The 25,291-nt window shown below is 51.9% G+C and overlaps 1 protein-coding gene and 3 non-coding genes across 5 annotated transcripts in view; 2 read left to right on the plus strand and 2 right to left on the minus strand.

The window, feature by feature from the left end:
- Positions 1-2,900: 2,900 nt before the first annotated feature.
- TRNAC-GCA (transfer RNA cysteine (anticodon GCA)) lies at positions 2,901-2,972 on the minus strand. The gene has a single exon. It is a non-coding gene; the product is annotated as a tRNA-Cys (tRNA).
- Positions 2,973-5,860: 2,888 nt separating this feature from the next.
- Positions 5,861-5,932, plus strand: TRNAC-GCA (transfer RNA cysteine (anticodon GCA)). The gene has a single exon. It is a non-coding gene; the product is annotated as a tRNA-Cys (tRNA).
- A 1,665-nt stretch (positions 5,933-7,597) lies between these two features.
- On the minus strand, positions 7,598-7,669 carry TRNAC-GCA (transfer RNA cysteine (anticodon GCA)). The gene has a single exon. It is a non-coding gene; the product is annotated as a tRNA-Cys (tRNA).
- A 743-nt stretch (positions 7,670-8,412) lies between these two features.
- LASP1 (LIM and SH3 protein 1) overlaps positions 8,413-25,291 on the plus strand; it is a 41,258-nt gene continuing 24,379 nt past the window's right edge. The window contains exons 1-3 of one of the 2 annotated variants that reach the window (XM_004012830.6): positions 8,413-8,611; positions 15,507-15,601; positions 25,051-25,135. In XM_004012830.6, coding sequence (XP_004012879.1) covers positions 8,543-8,611; positions 15,507-15,601; positions 25,051-25,135 — 249 coding nt within the window. In that variant the 5' untranslated portion in view covers positions 8,413-8,542. Of the gene's footprint in view, positions 8,612-15,506; positions 15,602-25,050; positions 25,136-25,291 lie in introns of those variants that run through there. The other variant, XM_004012831.4, reaches the window with a different exon arrangement.

The following is a 25,291-nucleotide window of genomic DNA, read 5'->3' on the forward strand; positions in this document are numbered from 1 at the left end:
TTTTCAGAAATGTAAATATTACTATGTCACTCTCCTGAAAATTCTCCAATGGTTTCTGTACTCTCAGAATGAAAGTTAAAATCCATATCATGGCCTACTGGGCCCTGATCTAGCATTGTCCTGCCTCTTAACCTCATCTTGCACCATGTTCCCTCTGGCTCTGCAGAGTTGGCCTTTTTGTTCCAGATACCATATATGCTCCTGAATAGCCATGTGCTTGGCATACTCTAGCCTGACTACCCTCATTGTGTATTTTTATACGATGTAAAGTGTTTCATTTTTACATCTATTGATTTTTACAGATCTCAGCTTAAATATCTTTTTCTTAGAGAAATTTTACTTTGACTTCTCTTAAAAGGTATTTTCCCATCATAGTATTTATTTCAGTTCTTAAATATGTATTTCATGACTTTGCTGAATGACTTCCCACCCCCACAGTTAGCCTATATGTTCCAGTAAAAGCTGAATTCATGTTTCTTTGTTATTGTTGTTCAACAGTATATCCCCAGCATTCAGCATAGGGCCTGACTCAATAAATACATGGCAGATGATTGCTGAACAAATGAAGTCTACCTCAGTGGTTTCCATATGTCAGCATCCTGGCATGAAGGAATTTTTCTTCTTCTATGACAAAATTAGAAATATTTGGAAAATACTGTGTTTCTCACAAAGCTACATTTACTCAATTTAAAAGATCATCGTGCTTCATCTTTTTTGTTGTTAAAAATGTTCCTTTAAAGCCTATGTCAACTTTTCGCCATCTCAACACTGCCATCTCTGGAGTAGTTTCATTGGTCCATGAAAATCAGAGCTGCGAAATGATCTGTCTTATTTCTTTACTTCCTGGGCGCGCACATTCCTTGAACCCCTGTCATCGAGTTCATTTCCTCACTACATGACTGAAATTATACTAGAAATTATGTATACTGATAAATTATACTAGAAAGTCCACCGTAACCTACTCTTTCTGCAATCCAAGGAAACTCCTCAGTCTTTATCTTACTTAACCTCACATTGTTGCACACTGGGACCAGTCCCATCTTCTTAACCCTCTTCACCTACAGTTTCCAAGATGCTAGTAATAATAGAAGTTACTATATATGGAGTGTTCTTACATACTAATCATTGAGTTAACCATTTTATGGGAATGTGACTTCTTGAATCCTCCCTACAACCCTGTGACTTAGGTATTATTAACCTCATTTTACAGATGAGGAAACTAGGAAATAGAAAGCTTAAGTGTTTTTTGTCCAAGATCAAACAAATCATGAAAGGTAGAGATGGAATGGTATCCTGAATCTGACTGATTCCAAAGTATAGGCTCTAAGCCACTATGCTATATTGCTCTCTCCTTACTCATTGCCCCTTCTCAGTATATTTCTCTGAGTGATCACACCACCCAATACCTTCCATTACTATTAATAAGCTGATAACTCCCAATTCTGTATCTCAGCCTAAGACATTTCTACTTAGCTCTAGCTAATATATGGAAACCGTGATAGGGACCCCTCCACAGGTACTTCAGACTAACACACCCAAAACCAAAATCAATTTTTCCAGAAAATTAGCTTTTCTGCCTATATTAGTTGTCTTGGTTGGTTACTTAGAGCATTGATTCTCAAATATTTTCATCTGAATATCCTTTACATTCTTAAATTATTGAGGACTCCAAAAAGGTTTAGTTTGTATAGTTATATCTATCTACTGAGAGTCACCAGATTAGAAATTTAAATTGTGAAATATTTAAGATGATCCATTACCTGTTAAAATCAGTTAAGTTCAGTCGTTTAGTCATGTCTGATTCTTTGCAGTCCCATGGACTGCAGCATGCCAGGCTTCCCTGTCCATCACCAACTCCTGGAGCCTACTCAAACTCATGTCCATCTCGTCTGTGATACCATCCAAGCATCTCATCCTCTGTCATCCCCTTCTCCTCCTGCCTTCAGTCTTTCCCAGCATCAGGGTCTTTTCCAATGAGTCAGGTGGCCAAAATATTTGTAGCTTCAGCTTCAGCATCAGTCCTTCCAACAAATATTCAGGACTGACCTCCTTTAGAATGGACTGGTTGGATCTCCTTGCAGTCCATGGGACTCTCAAGAGAGTCCAACACCACAGTTCAAAAGCATCAATTCTTCGGTGCTCAACTTTCCTCACAGTCCAACTCTCACATCCATACATGACTACTGGAAAACCACAGCTTTGACTAGACAGACCTGTGTTGGAAGAGTAATGTCTCTGCTTTTGAACATGCTGTCTAGGTTTGTCACAGTTTTTCTTCCAAGGAGCAAGCGTCTTTTAATTTCATGGCTGCAGTCACCATCTGCAGTGATTTTGGAGCCCAAGAAAATAGTCTGTCACTGTTTCCATTGTTCCCCCCATCTATTTGCCATGAAGCATTTGCCATCGGATGCTATGCTTTTCATTTATTTGAATGTTGAGAAAATACGTATGCTTAAAAACAATTGTACTTAAATTTTAAAAATAATGAGAGGAGCGGCTTCACTTTCATTCCTTTAGAAATTTCTTTGATATCTGGCTAAATGAAAGACATCTGGATTTTCATGTTTCCACATTTAGTCTGTTGTGACATCATGCAGCCTCTGGAAAGCTGCATGCATGAATGGACAAGAATGAAACAGGTAAGGAAGTGCGAAGTAAATTCTTTTTCCTTATGTGGAAAGGGTCTCACAGGCAGACATTGAAGAATTCAACTTCCAAACACAGACTGGAACCTGTTGGGTAGACCGGAAATTCCTTTATTTGGGTGTTGACCTTTTTAGAATGTGAAATCCAGATACCTGTAGTTGACCAATTTCTGTATTCCCAGAAAACACTTACAAATGACCAAATATTTGCTACTTATCATGTTGAGGTGGATAAGGGTTAAAAGTGAGACCACAAGGGGGCACCCGGATTTGAACCGGGGACCTCTTGATCTGCAGTCAAATGCTCTACCCCTGAGCTATACCCCCTCTGCTGGTGAAAAGAAGATTACAGTTTATTTGTAGTGTTTATGGGAGCAGACGTTGCCTTGGTGATTAACAATAGTTTGACATGTATGACTAACTCTTTCAAGTTTCCCAGGTTGATGCTTAAGGACCAAGAGAAAAAGCAATCCGGACCCAAATGGTAAGAGGGAAGGATGGAAGGATGAAGTCCAGTCCGGCCAGACACACTGTGGGGTGTGCGATGGGATTTCTCTCCTCCAACAATTACAACCTCTTATACCTCTGACATCTGGGAATTCTTTAAGTCTAATTTCTATCCTCCCTGACTGCATCCCAAGTTGTACTGTAATGCCCAGCCTATGCTTTGCGCACGAAAGGAAGTGCTTCCCTTGTCTTTCCCAAGGTATCTCCAGCATCTTGAGTCTCTTCCACTCGCTTTGCTCCTTCCAACATCAATAGATTTCCCCTAGGTTGGAAAATCCTCCCTTTAGCTATGATCCCCTGTCCAGTTTTTCTTTTTCACTACCAAATATTAAGAAAGTCTTTGACTTCAACAAACTTTCCTCACAGTTCTGTTGCACTCTACATTTACTTTCTCGACTGTCAGGAATTTTTCCCCCTTGGCGTCTATATCTTGTTTCTCCAATAGACTAAGTTCCTGGAGGGTAGGATCACGTTGCTTTCCTTTTTGTATTCTTCAGTAGTTGGCAGAGTGCCTGATTCACTACAAACCCTAGTGGTACCTATCAGCCAAACCTCATTAAACTCAAATTCACTAGTGTTAGAGGAGCACTGGGAAGTCTGAACCACTCTGCCAACCTGAAACAGGCTCTGTGTCTATTACTCCTCCACCACTGACTGAGTAGATTCACTTTCTCAGTCTCTAAAATGATTCTTTCACACACGTTCTCCATTCTCAAACCTTCTGCATCGTATATTTCCTCCTCAGAGAATGCTGGCCTCTTCCTTTCTGGAGAACATCAGAACCAGTCAGAAGTAGGGTTGTGCTGATAAAAGGCTAATAACTGGCTCCCCAGGACCTGGTTTGTAGGATTTGCCAATTCTCATAGCGTAAAAACGTCCATCTGCTAATTTCAAGTGAAATCAACTGGCTTTAAAAATTCTGCAAAATTTAACAATTGGTTCTCACAAGCCGGTATGAGTCGAATCGAGCACACTTCTGGGATTGATTTTTCACCAGCTACCAGCTATATACTGACAGCTCTTCACATCACATTTCAAATCCAGACATGTTTCCGAACTTCAGAAATAACTGGATCTCCAGCTGCATACTTAAAATCTTCTCTTAAATGTCTGTTGGGCACCTCAGACTTAGCATATTGACCTTATACGAGAACGTGAAGTCTACGAGGCTAGGGGGCTGTACTTTATTACCTTCGTTTCAGAGTTTTGAAAAGACACTCTTGAGGATTTTTTTTTTTTTTTTGGTAAATTTACTGCTTTCTCAGTGTTCTTTATCTCAGGAAATCACATGCACCAAGATAGTGAAGTCAAAAAAGAAGAGTCATTCTTTTTTAAAAATTTTTTATTAAATTCCATGGGCAGAGAAGCCTGGTGGGCTACAGTCTGTGGGGTCTCAGAATCGGACACCACTGAGTGACTAACATGCACAAAACTCATAGTTAATTTACAATGTTGTGTTAGTTTCAGGTATACAGCAAAGTGATTCAGCTATATATGTTTATACATATATTTTACAGTTTTCCATTATGGTTTATTATAGGATACTGAATACAGTTGCCTGTGCTATACAGTAGGGCTTTATTCTTTATTCATTCTCTATGTAATAGTCTGCATCTGCTAATCCCAAACTCACAAGCCATCCCTCCCCAGCCCCATGGCAACCGCGAGCCTGTTCTCTATGTCTGTGAGTCTGTTTCTGTTTCCTGGATACATTCATTTGTGTCATATTTTAGATTCCACAAATAAGTAATATTATATGGTACTTGTCTTTCTCTTTCTGACCTTTCTTGGTATGATAATCTCTAGGTCCAGCCACAGTGTTGCAAAGGGAATTATTTCATTCTTTTTTTTATGACTGCTTAGTATTCCATTGTATATATGTATCACATCTTCTTTATCCAGTCAATGGATATTTAGGTTGTTCCCATGTCTTGGCTATTGTGAATAGTGCTGCTATGAACGTAGGGGTGCATGCACCTTTTAGAATTATAGTTTCATCCCTACGACCAAAGCAGCAGCCAATTTAACTGGAATTCCCACTCCCAACAGATGGGCAAATAGCTGTCTCTTTCATGTCATCTACATCTCAACTCCAAAATCACCTATGAAGAAAACTCTTCCCTAACTATGCGTCTTGAAATACCCACTCGTACCTCCCTAACACATATCTTGTCTTTTATTTTAGTCATTTTCCTTATTCATTTATTCATTTGTGCACTTGTTTCTATTCTGTCTCCATTTGATTTTAAAGTCAGTGAGAATGAGAACCTTTGTACCTCTCTATTGAAAGTATGCTCTGTACCTACAATGGGGCACAAAGTAGTTGTTTCCTAAAAATAGAAGGGGACCACTAGAGAACATAGGCAGGGAAAGTCTCTCAGTGGACATGTCTGTTCAGCTGGTGCTTGCATTCTTTTTAGAGAGACTGGGAGAAAGGATGCCTTACTCAGTTTTGCAAGAAGCTCTTCTCTGACTTCTTAGGGTGAAGAGATGACTGGGATTGTGGATAAAGAATTGAACTTAGAAAAGACAAAAGTTCACATATTTTCAAAATTCCATGTTTTTACTAGGTCTTTTAATGTTGTTCCTCGTTATTACTATTCAATATCTTGTAGCAAGAAGGAACTGATTTTGGGAAAAGAATTTTCAGGGGAAAAAAAAAGTCTAGAATGGATGTAAAAAGCATTTACCAGAACACTGCCAGCAGAGGGGGTATAGCTCAGTGGTAGAGCATTTGACTGCAGATCAAGAGGTCCCCGGTTCAAATCCGGGTGCCCCCTTCCCTGATTTTCCATTTTTCACAGTCACAAGTTAACACAAAGTCAGAGGTATGTTCTGAATCCAAAACTTTCTGGAGATTCTCAGAAAATACTCTTAACCAGAGAGATGCCCTAAGAGTCACACAGGAATGACTCCACCGCGACTCACTGGCAAGAAGCCCACTCATCTGTACCCTCGGTAGGTAGAAAGAAGGCTGATACCTTTCCAGTTTGAGATCCTTTAGGACTTACTGGTTTAATGTTAATCATAGTTTCTTTGGAGGGGAAGAAATGGAATGCCTGGGCAGGGCAATATTATTTTGCCTAGTTCATAGTAGTGGCGAAGTCACGGCACAGATTTAAGATGAAAAGTGGACGGCTTTCACCTTCTTTATATTAGCTCAAAGGCAGGGTTTTGGCCTGATAAACCTACAGGTGGAGTTTGAGGCCTAGTGTCCAAGAATGGGGTGAAAAATTAGCTATTTCTCACCTCTGAGCTTTGACCTGCACAGCAGCTCTGCTTAATCACCACGTCCAGCTTCACGACTTGTCTCACAGTGATGCATGCTCAGTCGGGTCCCACTGTTTGCCACCCCAAGCATTGCTCCTCAGCCTCTGGGATTTCCCAGGCAAGAATACTGGAGTGGATTGCCACTTTCTTCTCCAGACAGTAAGGGGAGCCGTGGGGAAAAAAATATTCAAGTAGTATTCCCCTGGGGCCCTGAGGGATGACACAACCAAATTCCAAGTTTAAAATACCACAAATTCCCCCTGACTCAAGAAGCATGCCTCTCCCACTATCCTTTCTTTTTCCTTTTTTTGGGCAAAACCTAGTCGAGAGGGTCGGTCTTGCTCTCTGATCTTTTTCCTTGGACCCAACAGTGATAACAGCCAGTCATGCAGTGGACAGTTATCTGTCCCCATCTTTAGGTTATGAAGCTTAATGGCGTTGTATTATTTGCTCAGTGGTTCTCAAAGTGTGGTCTAGCAGCATCAACACCCCCTGGGAATTTAAGAATGCAAATTCTTGGGGTCCCACTCCAGGCCAAGAGTATCAGAAACTGGTAGTTGGGGGGGGGTTAGTGTTTTAAGGAGCTCCCTATTTAATTCTGACACACACTCAAGTTTGAGAACATTAAGTTTATATCAGTTTATATCAGGACATAACTTTATTTTTGTAAATTAAAATGAGATTTTGGGTCGGCATTGACCATTTCCACATTCTCAAACTGCTTTCACTGTGCTGGTGTTATGAGCAATAAGGAAAGGTGCTTCGGGCACGCGCTTGTCACCGGTAATAAAGAAAGTTGAAGTTGGAGAAAATCTGTGTCTGTGGGTTTTCTTCTCCAGACCCACCCCTACCCAAAATGAAACACCAAGTTGGGGGAATCTTGCCTCCTGAACCAGCGCCTGGAACCGCCTTACACGACTGCGGCTGCCGCAGAAATCCCGGTACCTCCCGCATGGGTCGTGGGGACCTGAAGTTTTTGTACATGATTTGTTCCTGTACCCACCCCCTCCTGCTGCTGAGTACGAAGTCAAACCGAAAGCCTTCCGTTAAGGTTGGAGAATGAGGAAGGAATTTTAAAATAGCTTTTCTCTATTTCTCTAACCTAGGACCCGAGGTTAAAATATGAATCAAAAAGGAAATAATTATACTAGACAAAAATTAGGAAAAAACCGCCGAGGGGGCACCCGGATTTGAACCAGGGACCTCTTGATCTGCAGTCAAATGCTCTACCACTGAGCTATACCCCCACGCCGCGCCTTGGCTTGGATGCGGCTCTTTTGGGTGTTAAGACACTGCTAAAGGTGAACAGTAAGGGTAGGTAAGGAGAAAGAAACGCAAGAGAAAAAGGGATCGAGCGCAAAGCAGAAGCTCGCTGGATTCGGGGAACTACTGGAAAGCTGCACGGCAGAGGCGCGGGGACGCAAGAATTAACCCGGTCTGCGAGGGACTGAGTCCTGCAGGGAGGGACGGGTTCCGCCTTACAAATTGTGGGAGAGGATGTTGCAGGGCATGGCTAACATCTTAGGGGCGGGGCAGGGAGGGTTCCCGTAGATCCGCGGATTTCTCGCCAGGTACCGACGGGTACAAAGGAAATCCCCAAACCTGACGAATCTGGTTGGGTGTTCGAGTGGGTTCGAACCCCACCCTGGGCGGTTGCGAGGGGCTCGCCGGCCCTGCAGCCCAGGTGCCCAGATGTGCCACCGGATCGCCCCCGCCCCGCCTCCAGCGGCGGAAGAGCCCTGGGCAAGGTCGCCTGTTAGCGCCTGGCCTCCGGGCGCATTCCAGGGCCCTTTCTGCTTGCGAGCTCACCTAGGCGCGTACCGCTGGGCGCGCGGTCCTCCCTGGAACCCGCCCCCACGCAGTCCCACGTAGCCTGGAGAGCGCGCCTCGCCGCGCGCGCCCCTGCCCGCGCCCGCGGCGCGTCCCCGCCCCGGTACAGCCCCTCCTCCCCGCTGTGTTTATTAGGGGAAGGAGGGCGGGGGCGGAGGCCAGTTCCCTAGCTCAAGCAGCCGTCGCTGTCGCCTGTGCAGTTGAGGCCGCGGCCGTCTCCCGCCAGCTCGCTCCGGGGAAAGAGAACGCGCGCGAGCTCGGGCGTCCTCGCCCCAGCCTTTCCCGGAGCCATGAATCCTAACTGCGCTCGGTGCAGCAAGATCGTGTACCCCACGGAGAAGGTGAACTGTCTGGATAAGGTGAGACTCGGGACTGGGAGACGCGTCTTTGCAATCCCCGAGCTCCAGATCGGAGGAGGAGAGCGGGGCTGGGTCTCTGCCGCCCCGTTACCGCGATCCCGGGAGGAGGAAAGGTGGGTGGTGTCATGGGGCGTGAGGGACGGACCCCAGTCTGGAAACCAGGAGATCTGGGGCGAGGAAAGGAGTCCACGCGTGGCGGGCAGCCACTACTGGAGAGGAGTGGGCTCGGTGCCCGGGGGTGGAGAAGCCGGGCCCCGGAGTGGGGGTGGGGGGAGTGAGGGAAGGTTAGGGGTGCAGTCCCGCCCCCTAGGGCCGGGAGAGTGAGAGCAGACGGCCGCTCCCTCTCCCCGCCTCGCCGAGCGCCAAGTAGGCGGAAGCGCTGGGCGCTGGGGGAGGGGGCGGCGGGGGGGCGGGGCAGAGGTTGGGGCCCCTGCTAAGCGGTCCGCTCCGGCGGCTACTGGCCCGGCTTCCTGGCTTGGAGACTGGAGGGTGGGGGCCGTCAGCGGGCAAGTGTTGCGTCTGGTGAACTGGCCTTCGGATAAGGACCCGAGCCCCATTGAGAGAGCCCGTTTTTCGGACGACCTGCAGCCCTCTTGGTGGTTCAGCGGTTAATGGGCTAGCCTGAGTCCTCCATAGCTTCCCAGCCCCCACCTCAAATTAGAAGCCAACTCCCAGCGTTGGTCCGCCCAGCCGGACCCGGGTGGGGTCGCTTGCTGGAGTAGGGTGGTGGGGGGTTGCTTCACTGAGATCTCCCGAAATTGTGTTCAGAGGCTGAGTCCACCCTGTAGAACAAAGAGCTAACTTTTCAGAGCAGGTTTCCCCAATGGAGGGTGGGGTTGGCTAAGTTCAGGGGGAGCCAAGAAAAGGGGGGAGATGTTGGGGGAAAGGGAAGGTGGCCTTCTGGAAATTCACTGTCCCCTGGGGGCCCTTAGGCGTCTTCCTCCCCCCCCACCCCCATCATGCTGGACTCGTTCATCTGGTTGCCATTATACTTTTTGAAGGGGGGCGGAGAGTGGAACTGGGTATTTCCTGCAGTTTGGGGTAGGATCCGGACCTCTTTTAATCTAAGATCCTAAGGCAATCCATCTTCCCTCTCATTCCCTCCTCGGTCTGGAGGAGAGGCCTCTAGGATTTTGTCCCCTTCTTCATCATGCCTTTCATTCACCTCCTAAAGCTGCCCCCCTGTCCACACATTCCCTCTTTCCCATCTGGACTGGCCAGGGGTTGGGGGCCCATGGGATGGAAGAGGGTGCAGGGCCCACCTGGAGTCAGATATTTTTTGTGAGGGGGGAAAGGGTCGTTCCTTGGATTCTTTTGTCTTTCCCCTCCTTAGGGTTGGAGCTTCCTCAGTAACCTTTGGCCTCTGAGTCAGGGTGAGGGGGTGGGGTTCCATGGTTCTGAGATCATTTTGATACTGCTCTTGGAGGAACGGGTCATGCGGGGCCGCTGCTGTTTCAGTCTTCTCTCCTGGGCCTGGCTGGGCAGGAGGAGAGAAAGGCCATGTTATGGTGCAGTGAATGTGGGTGCTGACCTTCCCAAAGACCATGCGGGAGGGCAGGACTTGAGCCTGGGGGCAGGAGCTGAGAGCTCTCTGGCCTTGCACACTGGTGTTTCTGCTCTTCCCTGGTGGGAGGGATTTTGGCCTCTGCGTCTTGAGTTCCTTGTGCTCCCCTTCTGCACAGTCATGAACTGGGTAGAGGCAATGGCCACTTTCCACCCACATAAGGCGGAAGCAGTGTCTGCTGGAAGGACACTAGCCTGGGCGTTGGAACACTTGCTCCTAGTTCCAGGTCCGCTCACCACCAGCTCTGTGAATGGCTCCAGGCCTCAGTGTTCAGAGTCTATCAGATGGGTGTGATGATGTCATTTCCTTGAAGGTGGGGAAGTGCACCCGAGTGCCTGTCACAGTGCCTGGAAGGGGATGTGGTATAGGCTGTGCGCCCTCTTCTTTTCTGGGGTACTCTGTCCAGCCCCATACCTGGCTTTCCCTGTAAAGACCTTTGGTGTCTGAGGGGAGGGTGCAGCCCCTTTAAGGCGCCCTCCCCATCTGTTTTCTTCCCCTCTCTGGAAGAGGACATTCAGGTGGTGGGCACCCTGGGAAGTGAGAGTTGGCGGTTCCTCTCTCTTCCTACAGGAGGTTTCCCTGGGGAGATGTCACCCCTGCACTGAGCAGGAGGCCTGGAATATCCAGGTATTAGACTGGTTCCTCCCACCGCCCTCCAGGCAGTAAGGGCAGGCACTTAGAATGGGGACCTGACGCCTGAGGACAGATGTTCAGTCCCATAGACACAATTGCTAACCAGCTTCCCAAGACAACCCATTTACAACAGGAGAGAGTCAAATTAGACTCACCTGTTTCACTGCAATTTCCCTAGGACCCGACATGACCCAGAGCACAAGCTACATTCTTGGTGTTAGCCTTTCCTCCTCCTTGAGCCTTATCTCCCAAAGGCTTAGGTGAGTAAAAGCCACATCACCTCTGATGGCTACCCTACCGTCCACCTGCATTACCCAGCGTGTCCTCATGCTGAATAAATGTGTATGGCTGGCCACGGTGTTTGAGGTCGAGATTTGTTTCCCCAACTTATGGGATTAGAGTTGGGGAAGAAACAGGGTGATGTCGCTCGCTCATTCATTCAATGAACATTAAGCACCTACGTGGTACGGGGCCCTCTTGGCTGCTGCAGGGCCTCTGCGGAGGGAGAGAGGCTGCGTCTCGCAGTGTCCTCTACCTTTTGACAGACTTGGGAGTTTGGTCCTAGATCACACTGGGAGGCACTAACGTGGGGACTCGCTGTGTCCCCTTGGCCTGGCTTGCTTTTGCCGAGCTCCTGAATACAGATGGAGGCATTGAGGAGGGTAGAGGATTGGTGGGCTGAGTCCCCTGGACTCCCCTATTGGGAGGGTTCTCTGCCTCTGGTTGTCTGAAGTACCCTCCCCTCGTCCCCTCACCCCCCAGGTGGCAGCAAGGTAGAAGGAAACGGGACCCAGAAGAGGGGAAAAGGCCTGTAGCCTTGGTGCCTCGTTTCCTAGCTAAGAGCACCCTACAGTCATCCCATGACCATCCCTGCATAGACTCCTTGGAATGTGCCAGGCTGAGTCTTTCCAGGAGCCTCACAGAGCAGATGCGACGGCTCCTGTAAATTATGACCCCCGTAGGCAGAGGCCCAGACAGGTCATGCGGTTCACTCCCCACAGCCTGAGCTGGAATTCAGCTCTAAAGTTCTTGGTGCTCAGCTCTTCTGCCTGTTATGTTTGCAAAAAAGTACTTTAATTTACACTATCTCCCTAATGTGTTTAGTGGGCCCTCCTCTTCCTGACCCTGGCCTGTGGAATGCCCAAGGCCTGAGCTCTTGAACCAGGAATAATACTCCCTGGGAATCTGGGGAGGTGCAGCCATGGTCTCTGCCTTTAAGCCAGCCTCCCAGGTGGCCAGCTGAGCTAGGCTGGTGACCAGGCCAGGGTGGGGCTACCGTTGCCCTTGGAGGAGTGAGAAACTGTAACCCTGGGTGACAGGAAGGGAGGGAGAGGTCTCATTCTCTAGCCCTGAGTCATAGGGCGCCCGGGTGGAGAGGGTGGAGTGGGCAAGATCCCAGGCCGCAGGCACAGCGACCTGGAGTTCACCACATCCCCCACCCCCAGAGCTGTGAGCAGCTTCTCCCCCAGCCTCTACGGTGACTCTGGAGAGAAAAGGCTGACCCCCAACCTCACCCAGGTGCAGGGCATCTTGCTTCTGCTCCCAGCAGCCTCAGTTTGCCTTTCTGTGGAGTGGGTTGCAGCTTTGGAGCTCCAGGCCAGGGAGAGTGGAGGCTGATGCTGGAGCCTGGGACATGGGCTGAGAGGCTCCTAACGGGCACCAGAGAACTAGGTTTTGGTGAACAGGCAAGTCGTGGACTTCCAGGGCAGTGGGGAGGATTCAAGTTGCATGTTTAGAAGTAACTGCTCCCTGAGTCCCAGGAATGCTGCTCTGAAACCTTACCTGTGGCCTGTAAGGAAGAGGGGACTCCTGCTCTGCGGCAGGGCTCCTGGGGCAGGGAGAAGAGGCAGACAGAGGGTCACTGTGGGGTGTTACTGACATGTTTCCCTGACTGTGTCCATTACCAGACCTGACTGAGACAGGGATGGGTGTCTTTTCATTTGGGGTTTCCTTGGGTCTGCCTGGCCCACAGGGGCTATTGAATGACTTGCCATTTTCTGCCCCCCATTCCCCTCACTCTCCTGTCTCCAAAAGGACACAGTGGTGGAAGCTGCTGATTTTCTTGAACCTTTCTTGGTGCCCTCCTCCAGAGAGGGGCGGGAAGTGAGGCTGTGTCACCTCCTCCCAGCATGGAACCCCCTCCACGGACCGGACCGGGGTTTTAGTTCCACTCTTTACAGATGCATAGACAGAGTTCTGTAGTTACCCTGAAGGCATTCAGTCCCCTCCTTTTCATTATTCTGTTCCTGGACCCCCTGTAAGAGAACAGATGACCACTCCCTAGCCTCTAACGTGTCTAGCTGAGAGCAGGGGGTGTCTGGAGGTGAGGTGGGGAAGAGCTAGAGATAGAAATGGGCACTGTTCCCTTGTATGGGGCTCCCCTTCCTTCCAGTGGTAGCTGGCTGCAGGGGGTATTTTGTAGAACCCCTGAATTGGCTGCTGGCCTGGTACCCTAGCCTGGTCAGTATACTCAGCCGCAAGGGGGTTGGCTCCAGGGTGGGTACCTGGCTGTGAGCTAGGGTGGACGTGTCTGTGTCTCTCCCTTGGTCTCCCCCAGGTCAATCAGGGGGCACCTCTGGAGGTTCCCAGGCCCAGGACAGTGCGGATTCCTGCCTATGTGTGTGTGAAAGTGGGTCATGGTCTGGATTCCAGAGAATGTTTTTCCTGGCAGGCCCCTGCGGGGGTGGGGGGAGGCGGGGGCCCAGGCAGGGGCATGTGCGGCTAAGCAGGCAGAGGCCAGCAGACTCGGTGGTGGCAGGGCTGGGGCGTTCTGCCAGCGCCTCCCAGGCATTGCGGGAGGGAGAGGGGCTTTCACTTTGGGGCTGGTGGGGGGCAGGGACCACTCTGTTCTAGGTTTCCAGTGGGCTGTCTGCACTGGGGTTTCGCACTGAGAGGCATCAGGCAGGGCTGTGGGATTGGCCCAGGTTGGCTTGGAAGCCCAGCTTCACTGGCCTCCTCTTTGCTTCCAGACTTCCTCTGGCCTTCTTCCCAAAGAGGGGTTCTCCTGTTCCTTTGGTCATTATTCCACTCCTAAAGAGGCCTTTGGGTCTCCTTGATAGGAAAAGTACCCTATTAGAAGGTGATTACTCCTCCCCCCGCCACCCCCACACACAATTACCCTGCGGGCTCTGGTCAACACGGCCAGGGTGAGGGAGGTGGTATCCCAACCTCTTAACCTTTTTTTCGATCTCTTTCTCCCAAGTGGCCCAGAAGCACCTCTTGGCTGGGAAATACGTCTGAAAAGCACTGCCTCAGGGGAATTTCTTGATAGGTGGCCAAAAACCAGGCATTTGCTGGGTACCTCGAAAGCCTTCCTGTGCCCTTCCCTGGCTTCTGCCTCTTTCTCTGAGGAATCAGGAGGATGTCCTTTGGCTTGCTGGGAAAGAGGGCAGGGAAAGGCCAGCTGGGTCGCCCCGACAGCCCGGATTCTGGGGCCCTGGAAGCTGGGCTGCTGGTAGGTGCTAACCCCAGGGCCTTGTCCCGGGCTGCCAGGTGCCAGGGGCGAGTCTCTCCTCTGCCTGGGTTTTCTCAAGCTTGAGCGTTTCTTGGGATGGGGTCACCTCTGTTGCATCAGTTCCCCTGCCCTTGTGGTCTTTGACCCTGTCCCCCTCCCTTGGAGGCCCTGGACTGATCGTCGCTCTGTTCTGGGCCCCTGGCCTCTGCTGGGGGGTTCCTGATCACTCAGTCTCACTCACAGGTCTTCTAGCTGTGCTTGGACCCCGTAGAGCCCCACCTGCACCCCAGCACTCACACACCTCCTGCCCAGCCGCCTCAGCTGAGGGTCACCCCTGCTGCACCCAGCACCTGATATTTGAGTACTTAGAGGTGCCAGGTGCTGTGCTGAGGGTTTTATAGGTGATTTTTCATTTAAACCTCAACAGTCCCAAGAGAGATGGGTATTAAGGTTTCCATTCTGCAGACACAGAAGTGGCTCAGAGGTGTGGGTCCTTACCGAGGTCACCCAACTAGCCAGGGTGGGGCTGTGATGCCCACTGTGCAGGAGAGGAGCTGGGGTGTGGGAGACAGTTGAGGGGAGGGAGGGAAGTGGTGTGGGGGTGCTAGCTAGAGCCTGGGGCACTCACCCACACTCTGGGCAGGGGTCCCTCAGGAAGAGTAGACATTGGGGTTGGGCCTTGCCCAGGCCCAAGTGTGTCTGCTGTGGTGTGGGAAGGCCTGGGTACGTGGGGGCTGGGCTCTCCTGTCCCCCTAGGCCTTGTCTAGGCTGAGGCGCTGCCCCTCAGTGTTCAGCAGCAGCGGCTTCTTAGCAACGCCTGGTGCAGCTTTGCATAAGCAATGAGGCTTCTCCTGCTCAGGCAGGCAGGCTGCGGGAGTGATCTGGGGGAGGTGGAGCCAACTTCGGGGCTGCACGGGGGCGGGGGGGGGGGGGTTTCCCCACTCACTCTGGGGTCTGCACTTCTCCTGCTGACAGCACCAGTGGGACAGGGGAAGGTGTCATCAGCTGTTGGAACCCGTGACCTGAGATGTCCTTGGCTCACTTCTGCTGGGGGGGTGTCTGTTCTAGTCCCAGGGATGGAGCGCTCTTTCCTGGGGCCTGAGCCCCCCTCCTAAGTCCTGCTTATCTGACAGTGTCCTCCGTCTGCTTCTGGTCCCAGGGATGGAGCGCTCCTTCCTGGGGCCTGAGCCCCCTTCCTAAGTCCTGCTTATCTGACAGTGTCCTCCCTCTGCCTCTACCCCCAGTACTGGCATAAAGCATGCTTCCACTGCGAGACCTGCAAGATGACCCTCAACATGAAGAACTACAAGGGCTACGAGAAGAAGCCCTACTGCAACGCGTGAGTCCGCCCCGGGCAGGGGCTGTTGGGCGGGCACTGAGGGCTTCCCTGGTGGCTCAGATGGTAAAGCGCCTGTCTGCAATGCAGGAGACCTGGGTTCCATCCCTGGGTCGGGAAGATCCCCTGGAGAAGGAAATGGCAGCTCACTCCAGTAGACTTGCCTGGAAAATCCCATGGACAGAGGAGCCTGGCGGGCTGCAGTCCGTGGAGTCGCAGAGAGTCGGACACGACTGAGTGACTCCACTTTCACTTTCAGAGCTTCCTTCTGTTCTAATACCCACAAGGTGGCAGGGCCCAGCACTTCCACACTCTGCTCCGTACGTGTTAGCCGTGTTGAGTCTTCCTCACCACGGGGGGATGATAGTCAGGACTGTTAGTGCGCCCAGTTTACAGAGCAGGAAACTGAGGTTTGAGGAAGGGAAGGGGCTTTCCCAAGATGAATGACTAGCGAGAGGCTGGTTCAGTCCCCATATAGCAAGCTTATTCTCTCCACCACACCCTGCTGCAAGAGAGGGATCCACGTGGTCTTTTGAGAAAAAGTCCTGTTTCTGGCGGTCGTGTTCTCCATGTCGCCTTCCACATTTCTCTCCATGGCGGCAGCTAACTTGTCACCTCTCCCCTGCCCTGTCCCTACCAGACAATCTGGGCCCTGGGCTCTGGGGGGGCCCCCCTGTCATTTTTTGAGACTGGGGAGCAGCATGAAGGGCGTAGCCTGACCCTAGGCAGACCTCTTCCCTGCCTGCTGAGGGAGGCAGAGAACTTCATGTCTTTTCCAGTGGAGTTTGCTCTGGCCTGCTGTGGGGCAGTGGGTTGAGGTGGGGTCTCCCATCCCAGGGAGACACCCTGTTCCATCCCATGCAGTTTCAGAGAATGCCTTTGGGTTGATCACGTGCAGGTCTGGGCTCCTGTAGGACTTCACAACCTCACTGCTCTGTGGGGGGGCTTTGGAAGGTCAAGTCACTTAAGTAGGCGGCAAGGTCAGCATTCAAAAAAATTTAGGCTCCGACTTGAGTCCCTTTATAAAGGAACTACTTCTATGTTTATGTATTTGGCTATGCTGGGTCTTAGTTGTGGCATGCAGAATCTTTAGCTGTGGCACGTGATCTTTGGTTGCAGCATGTGGGATCTAGTCCCCTGACCAAGGGATTGAACCCCAAGACCCCTGCATTGGGAGCACAGAGTCTTAGCCACTGGACCACCAGGGAAGTCCGAGTCCTTTTTTTGTTTTTTACCTTTTAAAAATCTCAGCCTGGAATTAAATTCTTCAGCCTTTCCACAGGTGAAGTTCACATAGGAGGGTAACTTTGGGATTTGTCTAAAAGGAGTTGGGATCTTAAAGCCCTTTGAATTGCTGTCTCCCCATTCCGGGAGTTAGTGAAGGACAAGGAAGCGGACATGACTTAGCAACTGAACAACAACTCCCCTTTCCTGTCTTCCCCTCCCTGCTCACACTACAGCCTCATCTCCTTGGCTGGAGCCTGCATCAGGCACTTACTGCCTGCCGGCTGCTAGATGCCAACCTGTGCCAGGTGCTGGGAAAACCGATAAAATCTCAAGCCCAAGAAGCACCATGAACCTCCTCCCTTCTGGGAGGGACTGGGATGCTGGGGAGACTGCCTGGGCTAGAGAGAAGGTCACAGCTAGGTCCTGGCTCCTCCTTCAGCTGCCCCTTCTCTATTAGCTCTACTGGTCCTCTTTCCCCTGCCGACCCCTCCCATCCTCCCCCCAAGGGAAATGGGACATTCTTCAAATTCTTAAAGGCTCTCACAAACCCTGATTCTCTGCCACTTCCTCCCTCTGTTGGGGAGTGGGGTGGGGTGCAGCAAAGCCAGAGGCTGGGGCAGTTAACCCCTTGATTGCTGGCCCACTTCAGGCTAGTTTCTGGGCACGAGACTCCTTTGGGGGCAGCTTCTGAGCCTCTGCCCCTCAAGACAGGAGTCTGGCGGAGCCCAAAACTCAGTGGGCAGCAGGGACTGAGGCATCTTCCTGTCTCTTCCTAAGACTCTGGTAGCCTTGAATTCAGCGAGCTCTGGGAGTTGGAGAAAGAAATCAGAGGCTTGTCCTTGTTTTCTCTGTGTGTTCTCAGCCTAGTGCCAAAAAGTCCCAGCTTACTTTTTTTACCCTCTTCTAAGAGGCTACAGCCAGTAGGGGTGGGGAGCTCCTGTAGGGCTTGGGGGTGGCTCCAGGAAAGGTGGAAGATGACACACCCCTCCCAGATGCTGCTTCCCACCTGCCGGAGGTGAGAGTCCCCTGCCTCTCCTGGCCTCCAGCCAGAGCAGCAGGTTGACCCCTCTCTGTTCCCCCAGCCTTTACAGCTCTTATTCTTCCCTGACCTTTGACTCAGCTGGGATGTTACCTAGGAAGGGGTAACCCAACATCCTGGGAAGGATGTTACCTGTGAAATGGATGAGGGGCCAGAGACTTGGGGAATTTGTGACCCAGCTGTGTTTCATGCGAGCTGTGGCAGCACCTTGCCCGAGGCAGCCACATTCCCTAAGCCAGAGTCTGCTGAGTGGCTGGTCTGTATCAGTGAGCCAGACGTGGGATTCTGGGATATCTCAGGTGTAGGCCCAGCTTGTTTGGGGCGCACTCTGGACTTGTCTGGGCCTTGGTTATCCCGTGGTTCAAAATTCCTGCCCAAGGATGCTGGAGCCTAGACCAGTTTTATTGAACAACTGTGCTGTGCCAGGCAGTGTGCTGAGTGTTCACTCTCATCCCTTCCTGTTTCCTTCCTGCCTCTGACCCCATCCACCAGTGACATTCAGGTTCCCCAGTCTCGGGGTTTCTAGGCTATAGCTGTGCCCCAATTCCCAGCCTGGCCTTGCTGTGTGACGCTCAGGCCTGGCTTTTCAGCCCTTCCTGCTCAAGACCCAGAGGGGCAAGTGATCATCCCTCCTGGCCCAGGCCCTTTGCCAGGGAGTTGAGCCCACCCAGGGAGGGTATATGTGAGTTGGTGTGCAAGGGGGCCTCTGCGTTCTCTGGTTAGTCCCTGAGCCAGGATCTTGCAGGAGGGTGGGCAAGAGAAAGAACGCTGTCTGTTTCTCCCTGGTGAGTTCTGAAGACTGAGATTTAAGCTCTGGAAAGTGACTGAAAGCAGCAGAAAGGCCTCTTGTATTTTCTGTTTGCACCAGACTTGTCTGGGGTGAGGCTGGGGAGAGAACACAGGCCAGAGCCCACAGCCGGCCTCCTGGGTGGTAGTGGACCCCCAAGGCTGTGCATTCACACACGTGCCTCTGGATATCCAGACACACGCCGCAGGCTATGGGGCCAGGGGTAAGCGCCAGGGAATAGGACTGAATAGGCCGCGTTTGTGTTCACACTTCCCAGGCCATTGGCAACCAGCACTGCTATGGCAAGGTAGAGGAAGCATGTCTGCATTTGTATAATTCTTTCTTGAAGCATCTAGGTAGGTGGGGTGAGCCTGTTCCATTGGTTCGAGGAATATATATGCCCTCAATTTATGCCCTGGATGATTTGTTTTGTAAACTACTTTTTCTGAAAGTGGGGCAGATCTGGTCACAGTTACAAACCTGGTCCTTTGTCTTGTCTCCAGGCAAATAATTGAGGAGCCTGGAGGTCGGGGTGGGGCTGGGTGGGGTGGGGCTGGGCAGGGGTGGGGAGGAATGTTCCTGTTTTTCCTCCTTGGAGCCCTTGAATCAATGGAGGCTGCCAGCCTGAGGCAGTTGCAGGCCTGGGGGACCAGCTTCTGGGGTGTTAAGTGGGGGGGTGGACAGGGGCTGGGGAAGAATGGGGGAATGCTCCCTTGTATCTTTCTGGGACTGTCCTTCAGTTGCCTTGAGCTGTGGGCTGAGGGGCTGAGGAGGGTGGAGGTGTCCCTGGTTCTAGGGAATAAGAGACTGTGGTCCTGCTCCTTTCCCCAGGCCTCAGAGCATGAGGTGGGACCTGTGCTGGTGGGGTTTGAAGTCATCTCTGGGGTCTAGTTAGCTGGGGATGGGGCAGTGGCAGGCGCATCCAGGACTGAGTCCTGGGGCTTTCCCGCCTCCCCAGAGTTCTCTGCCTCTAACTGGGAAAAATGAGATCAGGAGAAGGGAGTAGGAAGGGGTGTGTGTGCTATGTTTGTGGGGTGGGGGGGGTAGTTCAAAGGGGCACACGTAGTAACCTCTAGGCAGCCCCCGCCTCATTCTCACCTTCCAGCTCCTTACACTCAGATGTCAGGGCCTCAGGAAACCTCAGAGATCTTTGCTTCCTAACAGCCCATTTTATAGATGAGGAAGCTGAAACCCAGTGTTTCCATGCCTTTCCTGACTTGACACAATCTTTTCTGTTTGTGAGTCATCATCGATTTTGATTTCTCGTTTTATCTGTGACCCTGAGGGCTGGTCAGTTCTTCTTGTCTAGCCTTGATCTTTTTGGCTGCTCATTTTTTTCCTCTGGTCGGATACATGCCTTCTTGTTACTTCCTATCCCCACCATTTTGGCCCCTTAGCCCTGGGGGACTGGTGAAAAACAGTGTTAGAGGGGAGTCCTCCCTGACCGCCCATGGGCAGTGTTCCCAGCAGGGGGATCAGTAGCTCCTTCCAGAGGCAGGATGTCAGGGCTGTGGGTTGTTTTTTTTTCCCCTTTTGGTGAAACCAAAGGCTCCTTGTTGCTTTTGTTGCTGTATTTTTGTTCCTCCTTGAACAAAAAGCTGTGGTTTTTGAAGGGATCCAAGGCTGAAAGGGGGCAAGGCTGCCTGTCGAAAGCCGGTACTGGGCTTCCAGGATACTGGTCTATTCTTGTTCTGTATCTGGAACACAGCTGATAGTGGGACTAGGGACAGGGCTTTGCCCTCCAAGTGATCCCTGTCACCAGTAAGCCCATTGCAGGAGCTCTGCAGTCCCTTCAAGAAGGAAGGTGACTCAGAGGTCGTCTGGGAGGAGCCCCTACTTCTCCTGCACCCCGTACTGTCTGGACCCGCTTTAGAAATATCAGAAGGAGTAGGTCACTGGATGTCATCAACCCTGCAGCGGGTCACTGTCTGAACCCGCTTTAGAAATGTCAGAAGGAGTAGGTGGCTTCAGGCTGGGGGTGGCTGAGAGACCCCAGACGGTTCTCTTAGAATAGCCACGCTTGGAAACTGGTTGGCTTTAAAAGAGGAAGTTCTCCACCCACCCAACCAAGCATTTCTTTCCCCAGAACTAGGAGTAGGCTGGTGTTCACCTGGGGGAGGGAAGTCAGTCTGCCCTTAGCTGCCTGGACCTGTGTGGAATGGGGGAGAGTGCACTGGGCCAGATCTCTGTCCTTGACACTGAGCCTCAGTTTCTTTATCTGTCAAATGGGCACAGTGCTAATGCCTGCCTTTTCTAGCGCAGAGCCTTGTGGCAAGCTTCAGGAGAGAATGTGCACAGGATACAATGTATCCTGAAGTAACTTTCAGTTCAGTTCAGTTCAGTTCAGTTCAGTTGCTCAGTTGTGTCCAATTCTCTGGGACCCCATGAATTGAAACACACCAGGCCTCCCTGCCCATCACCAATTCCCGGAGTTCACTCAAACTCATGTCCATCGAGTTGGTGATGCCATCCAGCCATCTCATCCTCTGTTGCCCCCTTCTCCTCCTGCCCCCAATTATGTGGCTCTAACTTCTCCCAGAGGCCGGGGCTGCTGCCAGGCGCCTGGTTATCTTGCTCAACTCTGTTCTTGCCTTCGTGAATGCTAGACCCCTTTCCCTGCACCCTCCCCCCCAGGCTTCCTGTCCTAGTGGGCTCCCTCCATGTCTCTCTTACCCAGAGCAGCTGATACTGCCAGTGAGGGTGGGGAGGGGCATCAGGAGAGGGCCTGCCACTGGGAATGATTAACAAGGGGCCGGGTGCAGGCTGGCCCACAGAAGGGACAAAGAACAGCTGTGCTCTGGACTCAACTCCAGGCCAGGGTTGGGAGGCCCAGTTCTCCCCACCCTGGCCCCTTGTTCCCTCACTGTGGGCCCAGTCTGTTGTTGGGGCTGCGGTACCAGTGGGGTCATTAGCTGGGGTGGGGGACCTCTTGTCTGCCCTAGCGTCTACACTGGGATACACATATATCCAGTCATCTTGACTGGGATCTGAGAATAAATGAGGGAGGGTGGGAGAGCTTCAATCTGAAGATGGAGAGGGAAGGAAAAGGTAGAATCCCCAGCAATTAATTGTTTCTGGGAGGAGGTCACATCGGTTGTAGCCCTCTTGGAAGATAGTCGTGCTGGTGGGGGAGGGGCACAGCCCTGGCCTTCTTGTGTCCTGCCCTGAAAACAAACCGAGGCTCACATCTTCCTCATCTGAACTGTCTACAAGTATCCTGCAGACACAGCCTCCTGGTTTTGCCCTCACGGGTTCCTCTGCAGTTGAGGATACCCTGGCTGTCTGTGTCTCTTCCCCCACCCCCACAGACTCGCTCTGTCTGCCTGCTCTCAACCGCTCTGCTGCCTAGAGCTGAGGATGAGGTTGCCATGGGAACCTGAAGCGCAGTGAGCAGGGGATGGGAAAGGCAGAGTTGTCTCGCCAGGGTTGGGGGCTGTGGGGAGGGGACAGGGTTGACAGCAAGAGGAATATAGCCCATGCTTATGTCTGCCTGCCTTTTTCTGACCTGGGGTTGGGGTTTAGGAGGCAAGGGTAAGAGATCGGTGGCTCCAGAGCCCCCTTTAATCTATCTTAATCTGATGTTTAAAATCCCCCTCCTCCTTCCAGACTGAGCTGAGTTGACAGACATCCGGGCTGGTCCCCCCTTCCCTTCTGATGGGATTAGTGTTCTGGCCCCGGGCGGGGGCACTGAGATCTTGGTGTCATTATGGCTCCCAAGAGAGAATGAAATACCTGCCAGCCCCATCCATGCAGGCACCCGCTACCTGGTGGGGGGTCTCCTGAGACCCTTCCGGGGGTTGTAGATGTGTGAACGTGGACCTGCTGGCCTTGGTGTCTAGGAGATGAGCGTTGCAGAGGCCTGTCTATATATTCACCGTGTGTGAGGCATAACAGAGCGTTCAGGAGCCACACAATTGCAGAGTGGGGGCGTGTCAGGTGTATGTGTCTGGCTGACCTTGGACCACTGGACCCGGCACTCCCATTTTAACCCTGTGCCTTCAGGCAAATGGCAAACTGCAGGTTGGCGGACTGGCTCCTGGGCATATGTGTTTTCTGAGCCTGCCACACACGCTTTCCCATCAAATGCTAATTACACCGTCTTCTCTGAACTGACCCTTCAAGTTCCGGGCCAGAGCCACCCCGAAGGTCTTCTCCAGCCCCCTGCTTCTGGACCTGACCTCCCTCCTATGCTCGTGAGCCTCCACTTATAGACACTCACCTCACGACACCACCAGCCCTTGATGCTATCATAATGGCTCTGATTTGGTGGGAGGGTCCTCTCCAAGGCCTCCCTCAGGCGACCTCAGATCTCTTGCCAGTCCTGCTAGAGATCTAACTTAGATTCCTCCTGCTGGTCTCCTTCTGTGCTCTGGGAACAGATCCTCCTTTCCCCTGGAACTCGGGAATTTTGCATGGAGCTTCTCCACTGTGGGTGGCCCTGGCTTCATGGAGCTGGGCCAAACCCCGGACTGGGTCTACAGCTTTAGCCCTGCCTTCATCCATGGAAAACTTCTGCTGCCGGCTGCAGGCACCTGTATTTGTTTTTTTAGTCTCTTCTCTTGCTCTTCCCTCTGCTCAAGGAGCCACGGGCTGGGCTGATCTGGGAGGTGGGACTCAGGTGGGCAGTGGAGGCTAAGAGTTGGGGCATTTTACCTGGATCTGCCTGGTAAAATGGGGCACAGGTGAAATCACCTTGCTGTGATTCTAGGTCCAAGATGGTGAAACTAGCTCACAGGGAGAAAAGATTTGCCAGAGTCACCCTGCAAGGCAGTGGCAGGACTGGGCTCCTTTTAGCCACTGCTCCTCTCCCATTTAGTTGAGTTCTCTAGCACCTGAATCCCTGCCCTTGACACAGGGAAGTTGTGTAATTACTGACAGCTTTGGCTCAGGATTGGGGTGGGTGGCTGGAGAACATGCCAGGCTTGGTGAAACACACAGCAGTAGGAGGGCTGCTGGTGACCAGTTCACAGCACGTCAGCCAACCTGGGTGGCTGGAAGTGGGTGAGCCATCTCTTACCTGGGCTCAGCCTGCAAGTCGGGCACCAGCCAGTGGTCACAGTTGGGGTGAGGTGAGGTGTGGTCAGCCAGGGCTGAGAATGGCCTGCCCTTGGCTCCTGCTTGGAGAAGCCACCCACCTGTCCCTGAAATTACTGGGGCCTCTGTGGACCCCCAGCCCTTTCGCATACCAACACCTGCACACAGACCACAGTGACTCAGGGCTGCCCCTCTAGCTAGTTTTCTAGGGAACCCGGGGGGGTGGGGATGGAGGAGACCTGAGTTCTAATCCTGGCCCAGCTTCAACAGCTAGTGTAGGACATTTGTTTATTCAACAAATATTTACTGAACACCAGATTCTGTTTGGGGAGTTTGGGATAAGTCAGTGAAGAAGAAACACTGAGAACCCTCTCATCTCAGAGAAGTAGTGAAGAAAGACAGTCAACTGATGTGATAAATCATCATGAAGTCAGCTAAGTGCCCGGTGCCAGCACGCGGCCTTCCAGAGGACACGAGGGGGTTGGACTGGATGGCCCTGGAGGTCCCAGCAGGCTTGGCTCTGAGGGCTGCCCTGGCTACTGCCACCTCCAGGCCAGCCTGCTCCTGGGGGATAGGACTCTGGTCTGGCCTGTGTCTGGAGATTGGAGCGTTGGGTTCAGGGTGCTGGGTCTTGAGACATGGTTTGGGAACAAATCTGGATGCCTCCACTTACTAGCCCTGTGCCTTGGCCACACCGTTTATCCTTTCCAAGCTGCTGTCTCCCATCTGTCAAAGGGAGACAGTAGGGTGGTTTTAAGAATTTGGTGAATTAGGGCGTGGACACCCTTAGCACAGGGAACATCAGCTGTTGTTACAGTGTTGTTATCTACATGGTGACTTCTTCTCTGGCCTCAAGCTGATCTCTCAGCTGCTCTCTGGTTAAGTTGCACCTCGTTTGCCCTTTGAAACACTGGTGCCTTTTTTCTCCCTCACTGCCTTTTCCAGAAAGTCCCCCTGCGTGTGCACGTCCCTTTTCCCTTCGGTCTCTGCCTCCCTCCCACCTTTCGTCTGCTTCATTGGTCTCCATTTCTGGTCTCAGCCGAAAGCCTTGTCCTGAGCCCGTCAGCATCTTCTCCTCTCCTGAGTGCCTGGCCCCCTTGACCTCCCTGCGCAGTAGACATGGATTATTTGGGTGATCTGAAACTCTTAGAGAGTATCGCCATGGCCTCCTGTGGAGACCTGATGTATCTTCCCAGTTCAGCCCATTCTGAGTGAGAAACACTTGCCTCCCTGGAGCCGTGGGTGGTGGGCACTGTGGTCCTGATGCTGGGGCAGGGGCCACCCGAGCATAAGGGGGTGAAAAGCCCAGAAGCTCCCAGCCTCTCGCCCAGGATGAACCCTACTGTGCTGTTTTCTGTCCTGCAGACACTACCCCAAGCAGTCCTTCACCATGGTGGCTGACACCCCGGAAAACCTCCGCCTCAAGCAACAGAGTGAGCTGCAGAGTCAGGTGAGGGAGTGGGGCTAGAGCTGGGGCCTGGTCTGGGGGGGCGGGGCCGCCCCTGGGTTTGGCAAGAGCTTCCTTCTGTGGTTACTCAGCAAGGTGCTGAAATCCAAGCACTTGCCCAGTCTCCCTGCCCCCACCCCCAGTTATTTCACATCTCCT

Source organism: Ovis aries, chromosome 11, assembly GCF_016772045.2.
Source record: "Ovis aries strain OAR_USU_Benz2616 breed Rambouillet chromosome 11, ARS-UI_Ramb_v3.0, whole genome shotgun sequence".
Lineage (NCBI taxonomy): Eukaryota > Metazoa > Chordata > Mammalia > Artiodactyla > Bovidae > Ovis > Ovis aries.